This window comes from Arvicanthis niloticus, chromosome 1 (genome assembly GCF_011762505.2).
Source record: "Arvicanthis niloticus isolate mArvNil1 chromosome 1, mArvNil1.pat.X, whole genome shotgun sequence".
Taxonomy (NCBI): Eukaryota; Metazoa; Chordata; class Mammalia; order Rodentia; family Muridae; genus Arvicanthis; species Arvicanthis niloticus.
The window spans coordinates 1,442,467-1,450,334 of record NC_047658.1 but is presented as its reverse complement, the minus strand read 5'-3'; the positions used below and the strand labels follow the sequence as shown (position 1 = coordinate 1,450,334).

Sequence of the window (7,868 nt, the reverse complement as noted above, 5' to 3'; positions counted from 1 at the left end):
ATATTAATGTCTTTATTTTGCTTTGAAAAACGATTTTCACATTAATTCACAGCCTGTCCTTCTACACAAGGTTATATCAGGACTACAGATATCAGTAACCATGAAGGCAGTACATGAATGAGCGGTAACTGACATTTTTTATCACATAGCTCATCTCCATTTGCACCCTATCAATCAAGAAATGACCCCATTCTGCTGTATGATGAGAGGAGAGAGGTCACTCTTCCACTTCTATCACAGTCAGGCCGACTGGGAGACTGGTCTTTGAACTGACTGGGTTGGAGACCTCACATTGATACTTTCCAGCATCCTCCTTCCTGACAGGATCTATGCTGAGTTGACACTTTGACGGGGAAAGTGTCATCCTCTCTGTGAGCTGCAGACTCTGCTCATTGAATAGCCAATGGATGGAGATTCCAGGGTCAGCTGAGAAGCAAGTGAAGACCACTGAGCTCTGGACTCTGACTGTGGTTTCAGTGACTCTCACAAAGGGCCATGAAACAGGGTCTGTAAAGAAACAGAGGAGGGGACAAAGTGACAGTAGTCCTTCCGAGAGCTCAATGATTTCCTCTATAGTTCACACTTAATAAAGATTCCAGGGAGGAGAAATTGGAGCTGTTACTATAAACAAATCTTATGTTTGGAATTTGTCATCCATGGGCTGTGTGCCCCTGATTTGCCCACTGAGTTTACTGTGTCTTGGTTTCTCTATAATATGGCACATGGTACATGATCATTGCTGTGTTTATGAGTTAAGCTTAGTTATGATCAATTTCTAAGTCTTGGAATGAGGTAGATCCTCAAACCAGAAGGAAATATCTGCAGAAAAATATTCCCTATGCTGGACCCCTGAGGACAAGTAGTAGGGTGGAGTAACTGTCTCCATTGCGTCTCCTTTGGGAACACTGACCTTCCTGGAAAGTCTCATAAATGCAACACAATAATTGGTTAATGCTCCAGGAACATGTGAAGTGTGATTCAGAAGAAAGTGATGGCCCAGATGGCCTACAAAACTTCAGCTTTTGTGGCAGTGTATAGCTGGTTCTATGGTCTGTAAAATGTGGGCAATCAGTATAAACTTGTTCTCTGTCAGCTCTAACAGAAAATCAAACCAAAGCATTGACAAAAAGGTTCCCAGTGGCACCTGGAAATGAAGCATGAACAGAGTTTGGAGCCAGAAAATCCTGATGGGCTTCTTGAGAATTCAATATCTTCCTCAATTAGGGCCTCCACAAGCAGCACAGAGTCTCTCTGGAACCAGGTATATGGTGAGAATCCTAAGAGTCTGTGCTGGACCTAATGAGCTAGTATTGAGTTATCCAGCATATGTCCTCCTCTCTGCAAGAAGATACAGGTGAGGGATTCTGGTCTACTGTAATTTGTCTAATGAACGAGTGGTCTGTAGTAAGTGCCCAAATCCCAGTTTGGGGAGAAAATATAATGAGAGAAAGAGGTCCAGCTCTTTCCAGACAGTACAACATATAAAGCAGGATAAGCCAGGCAAAGCAGCTAGAGGCCAGTGAGAGTTACTTACTATTTACATGGACTTGCGCATGTGCTCTCTCAATTTTGAAGTCCTTGTGTAAAATTTCTAACATATACAATCCTGCATCATTTTCAGTGACATTCTGGATCATCAAGGATCCATTTGTGTATAACATCTCTATTCCAATGTGTGCAAGCCCCCAGATAGTGGATTCCATGGCTCTGCTATATTCTGCAATTTTAAATATATCTGTCCTATACACCGATTTGTACCAGAAAAGTGTCTGAATGTCTTCTGGTACGTTATAAATGAGAAGAAGAACACTTTTCCCCACAGCAACATTCTGAGGCATAGGTTCAATCCTGAGTTGGTCAGAGGTGAGAAGGTTACAGCAAGTGGAGACTACAAGAAATAAAAAAGTAATGGTAGTGAGCTTTTTTCTGGAGCAGATGAATTGATCCTTCAGTGTAAACATGAAGGTGTAGGTGTGTCTCTCCTATCTGATGGAGGTCATCAACTTGACAATTTGACTTCCATTCCTTCAGGGGTGCTGAATGTAGAATCTCTCTCTCTCTCTCTCTCTCTCTCTCTCTCTCTCTCTCTCTCTCTCTCTCTCTCTCATTTTTTTCAATGGCTGCCCCCTCACTGACCACAGACAAAAACTGGGCACTTTTATGCCACTAAAAGTTGAGATGATGTCTTTCCTGAAATCTTTGTAACTTCTGTGCCAGTCTGCTTTATAGCTACAGCAAGCCACTAAATTTCCATACTGACACATGCTTGCTGCTCTGTGCTGAAGCCCATAGAACTGGGGCTAAATGATGGCCAGGAGAAGTCTGATTTTTCTTGACAGACTCAGATATCAGAAAAGGTTCAGAGACTAGAATGACAAGCTTTATGTCAAGTTGAAACAAGCTAGAGTGTTTGTAAAATGGGAGCCTCAACTTAATATGCCACAACAGGATTGGCCTCTGGAAAAGCCTTCAATATTTAATGTTTAATAGGATATTGATATTGCAGGGTCCAGACAACTTCACGAAAATCCAACCCCTTTGCTATCAGTCCTGGGAGGATAAAAGGAAACATAGCACACTGAACAAGCCATAAGAAGTAGACCAGTAAGCATCACAATTCCTTTTATGTGCATGATATCCTAGATAATATTTATAGACCTCTGATGCTTGGGGCTGATGGATGCCCCAGTTTGACATGATTGGTCTAAAACTCCGGTTGCCTCTATTCACTGAGAAAAGTAAGGGCAATGTCCAGGCAAATAATTCCCAGGGTCACTGTGGTTAGAACTGAGTCAGATGGCTGTATTCATAGCTTACTGGTACTCGCTTCTCTGTGAGGATGCATTGGTTTCCTCATATACATGGCTACAACTCTGATTTTTGGCAGACTCAAACATCTTAAGCTGAGTTGCTTCCCAGCAGTGACTTCTTTGGTACAGGGGTGAGTCAGAAAACAAAGTCTGATCTATGGCTGTTCAGCTCCATCTTGTGTGTCCTGCACTAAGGGCACAAACCTCAACATGCTAACACAGTGCACTGAATGAAGGAGGCACAGTAACTGCATGACAATCCTGTGACACTAAGCCCCACCTGAACATAAATAATCACAGAGAACCACTTACTGTCCAGCTGGAGTTGTACTTGTGCTACTTCATCTTTCAGATCAGTACTTGTAGGACTGTGAAAGAATGATTTGGTCTCCAGTAGAGCACTGGTTTGAGATAGCCAGAGACCCAACGGGTGTCCATTGCCTGGATAGGGATGGCACATATCTCATCACTCCCCCAGATTACAAACTCCTGACACTTGGTCTATGATCTCCAATTGATCTGTGCCTTGCTATCACATAGGTTGCAGCCCCTCCCTAAGGGCACAGGCAGAGGGTGTGACTACAGGCCTCAGCCTCAAGAGATTTAAATACTAATAAGATACCTGAAGGCATAGACAATTAAGCATTCTTCCCCAGACCCTCGCCCTTGCTCCCTCCCTATTTAACTCAGGTCTGCCCTGAGTTTCATGGGGGTGCACATCCAGATTGAACCATCATTCATCATGCCAATAAAGCTATTTTAAAAACCCAATGACTTTCTTGTGTCAATAGAGCCATGCAGTGAGGAACTGTGGAGAAGGCCTTTAATGAGCCAATATAGCCACAGCTGCCATGCCTAACTTCATACCTGGAGGAACCCCCTGTGTTCCAGCCACCTTACCCACAGCTGGCACAACAAAAATGGGGCACAGCGACACATATACAAAACCTGATACAATGAGTAAGCATAGAAAAGTTCTCAACTATCATGCTGCCATCGAGAAGAACCTCTCTGCATTCCAGTAATGGAGATTGCTTCTTCAAACAAGCTAGCCAGGTTGACGAGTCTGCTAAGTGAGTACAGTAACCGAGTCTCTCCCATGGGGTGCTTCTGGGGCCTCTTTCTTCTCTCCCGGCATCATTTCACTCAGCTGTAGGCAAGTTGATCACACACCCACATGTCCCCATTCTCGGAACTTCTACAGCCTCTCAGTGACATCTGAGAGCCCAAGGGCTTGAGATCAATTGGTCCCTGGCTGTCTCTGGGCCTGGGGATCCCCAATCCGAGAGCTCTGCACCCCCTGCGGAACCAGACTAAGTGAGAATTCCCCACACAGGGTGGGGCCCTGCCACATTCACCCAGTGTTTCGTGAAATAAACTCAGCCAATATCCTGCACACTCCTGCCATGCTGAGCTGCAATCCCAGTCTACTGTGTCATGGCAGAGCGTGTACCCACAACACAACAAAGACTCATGCTCCTGTGTGCCCATGCACGGGCCTACATCATTTCCTACAGGTGGTAGAGGACATGGGCAGAGCCAGCTTCTAGACTGCCCCGGCTGATGCCCATGAAAACACCTCTCCACAAAACTCCAGGACAGTGAGTAACCACCAGCCTAGTTCATGAGACTAGGCAGGGTTTTTTTCTGTCTCCATCCCCCTTTCTCTCTCCATGTGTTCCTGGTCAACATCTCCCCTTTGACTCATACCTACAATCTAGGTCCTGCTTAGTTCAAAAAGACTGGGTCTATCTATCTATCTATCTATCTATCTATCTATCTATCTATCTATTCCTCCCTCTCTCTCTCTCTGTCTCTCTCTTTCTCTCTGTCTCTCCTGCTCCTTCCTGTGCTCTCCAGCTAAAGGACAAAATGGCGGTGAATCCCTAGCTTCCACTTTGCCCATCCCCCAGCTCCACAGAGAGGACTTCTTCACAGTGCACTGGATGAAGGAGGCACAGCACAGGCATTACAAAACTGTGAGTGTAAGCCTCACCTGAACATAAACAATCTCAGAGAACCACTTACTGTTCAGTTGGAGTTGCACATGTGCCACTTTATCATTCACATCTGTACTCATAGTTTGTAGAGTATAGAATCCACTATCTTTCTGTGTGACCTTCTGGAGCAGCAAGGATCCATTGCTGTACACTGTTTCTCGACCACTGTATGAAGGCCCTGGGATACTTGAACTTGTGGCTATTATGTGTTGGATTAGCTCAAATTTCTTCTCTGCAATCATCCCTTTGTACCAGAAAAGGGATATGAGGTTTTTTGGGAGATTGTGGACCTGTAGAAGAACACTTTCACCTTCAGCAATGCTGGGTGGCACTGATTCTATACTGAGCTGTGCAGTGGAGGGAGAGTCGTTGAAGTTTGAAACAAAGCCTAAATATAAAGAGAAAGAATCATATTAATTGTGACCTTTGTGTTTTCATGAGATGAGGCCTTCTGTCCTGAGCAGTGTACATTGTAAAGCCTAACTGTGTGGGGAGTGTCTCCCTGTCCTACTCTGTGTCCCTCTACTTGTGGTATTCTCTACATGGTACTCTCTACTCAGATGTCAGCATTGTTCTGGCTCACTCTCTTTAGATACCTGATATCATTCCGCATAGAGTGGTATAACACTCTATGTTTGTCTCTACACACCCTGCATATTAACTCCCTTATTCTTTGTTACTCTTGCTATTGCTGTTTTGTTGTCTTCTGTACTTCTTGTGGTTCCAATCACTGGACTTCAGATTTCATCTTTTCCTTTGGCCATACTTGCAGTCAAATGAATCTGGTACATTATAAGATTTTAAATTTCTCTTATAATTTTTTAGGAAATGCAGCCTAGAAAACAAATCAGATACCTCTGGATAATAAATGAAAAAAGAAAGAATGAATAAAGTTCTAGAATCCTCTATGTCTCTCTAAATAGGTGGATATATAAAAAATTAATACATTTATATGTATATATGTGCATATATGCATATGTGTACATACATATATATGAAGCATAGGTTTTGGTATAGAGAGCTACATTTTTCCAATTGCTTTCATTTTTACACTTATTTATTCATTATAATTGTGTGTGTGAGTCCTATGTAACTTTCCTATAAGTCCCATAAGCCCATCAGGACAGTTAGTTAATAGGCTGGGAACATGTCCAGCTATGCTCTCTTTCTCAGTAACTAGGGAGTATCCCATTATTTCCTCAACCAGGTGCTCTCATTGTCTCTCAGGATCTTTCTCAAAGACATATTCCTGGACAGAATTCCAAAGTGTAGACAGGGGCTGATATCCTTGGAATGAGTTACCCACCATAAATTAAGGTACCTACATGGTGAATTCAAATGAAGCATTCTGATTAATTGCAGTTAGTCTGTAACATGTGACTCCTGCACTAAGTGCCCAAGTCCCAACATGGAGATACAGCAAACAGCGAGGTTGTCTACTCTATGTGTATACTGAAGTGCAAATACCCAATGTGGAGAACAATACAATGGGAAGGTGAGTAGAGCCAGTTCCTTCTATACAGTTCAATGTGTATAGTAGGATAATGTGTCCTTCCCTTAGGCCTGAGCAGGCCTGCAAGCCATTTATCACAATAGACCAAACAACAGTAGGACATATGAGGAGGCATTGCATTGCTGGCCATGGTACCCTGCAGTCTGCTACTGGAGCTACAAGAATGTACTGCCTGCTGAGATTGCCTTCATACCTTCTGGCTACTATCTCCTTGCCTAGCCCCTGGGCTGAACAGAGAAGAGACTCTGGGGGGGGGGGTAGGGCTTCCCCTTTATATGTGAAAGCAAAATATTAAACTTGGGGCCTTGATCAGAGAAATTTGTCTTGGCCTCATCTCTTCTTTCCCTCCATCCCCCTTTCATTCCCAGCCTTCCTCTCAGGTGAACCCAGTACCCATAGCTGCTGACGACTACAGAATGGTGCCCACCCATGGAACCTAAGAATGGAAGACCAGCTGAGGAACACTGTCTTGGTGGAGCTCCACGGAAAAATGGAAGAAAAAGCAGAGTATCCGGAGCACGTGGTAAACAAGAAACAGCATTGATGCTAGCTAGCTAAGTTATGGCTGTGTTTACAGGAAGTGTGTTTAAGGTGGATAGGGTTCTAGATTGAGTGTTCCTTGACCCGAGGCAAGCTCACCTAGGGAGGTGACAGTAATTTGGGGATTGGAGAATATTTGGCATCTGCCCCATGGTCCAAGAGTTGCCTCAGGCAAGAGGAGCGGGGTTTTAAAAATTTGAAAACTAAAAAGGGCAGACCACTGACTAGTGTCCATAATTCTGCCTTCTTTGTTTGTCCTTGGCGTGCCAATATCCACGTGTCTCAATTGTGTGTTTCTTGTTTCATTGTTTGAATGATTGGTGGTCTATGTTTTATGGTGTTCTATGTTTCATGTTCAAAAGATGGTTAAAATTGCTTGATCCAACCCTTGGTCTAGTTTATCTTGGTTTCAAAGGCAGTTTTAATGTGCTTAGTAGCGGCTGATAAGTTTTCTTAACACTGTAGCTAAGAGTTGAGCTGAGCTAGAAAAGTCTTTGTAAAAGTCGATTGGTATAAGCTGCTTTAAAAAAAAACAGCAGTTGTTTTTAGAATCTATAAGGAAGCTAAGAATTGTTTGTCGTAAAAAAATCTCTGTGACAAGGTGCTTTTATCTTAAAATTACAGCTAGAGAAAGCAAGAATTTTTTTGGTCTAAATATATAAGATGTGTTGTCACTTCATTTTTGTTTCTAATTGGTTTTAAGGTATAAATATGTTCTATATGTCTTGGTTATAGATTATGGGCCTATAAATTATTGGGTATGATTAAACATTTATAACCTTGGTTAAAAAAAGTTGACTTAAGATTGGTAACTCAAGGTTAGAGTCATTCAGAAACCAGATGTATAAAGATAAGATTTTAAAACAATGTCTCTTTAGTGAGATAGTGCATTCATATATAAGAATTGGCAGCAAAACTTTGTAACATAAAGGTAATCTACTTAGTGTTGATTTTAGAGAAAATAGATTGCTTACATCGTTAAAAATTGGTTTTGTTTCTCAAAAT

At 42.6% G+C, this 7,868-nt stretch overlaps 1 protein-coding gene across 1 annotated transcript in view; it reads right to left on the bottom strand.

Annotated features, from left to right (window-relative positions):
• Window positions 1-217: 217 nt before the first annotated feature.
• The window catches only part of LOC117714118 (cell adhesion molecule CEACAM5-like), a 51,826-nt gene continuing 44,175 nt past the window's right edge, over window positions 218-7,868 (bottom strand). The window contains exons 7-9 of the mRNA XM_034510768.1: window positions 4,839-5,198; window positions 1,535-1,888; window positions 218-507 (exon numbers count right to left, since the gene is read on the bottom strand). Of these exons, the coding sequence (XP_034366659.1) occupies window positions 218-507; window positions 1,535-1,888; window positions 4,839-5,198 (1,004 nt within the window). The remainder of the gene's footprint in view (window positions 508-1,534; window positions 1,889-4,838; window positions 5,199-7,868) is intronic.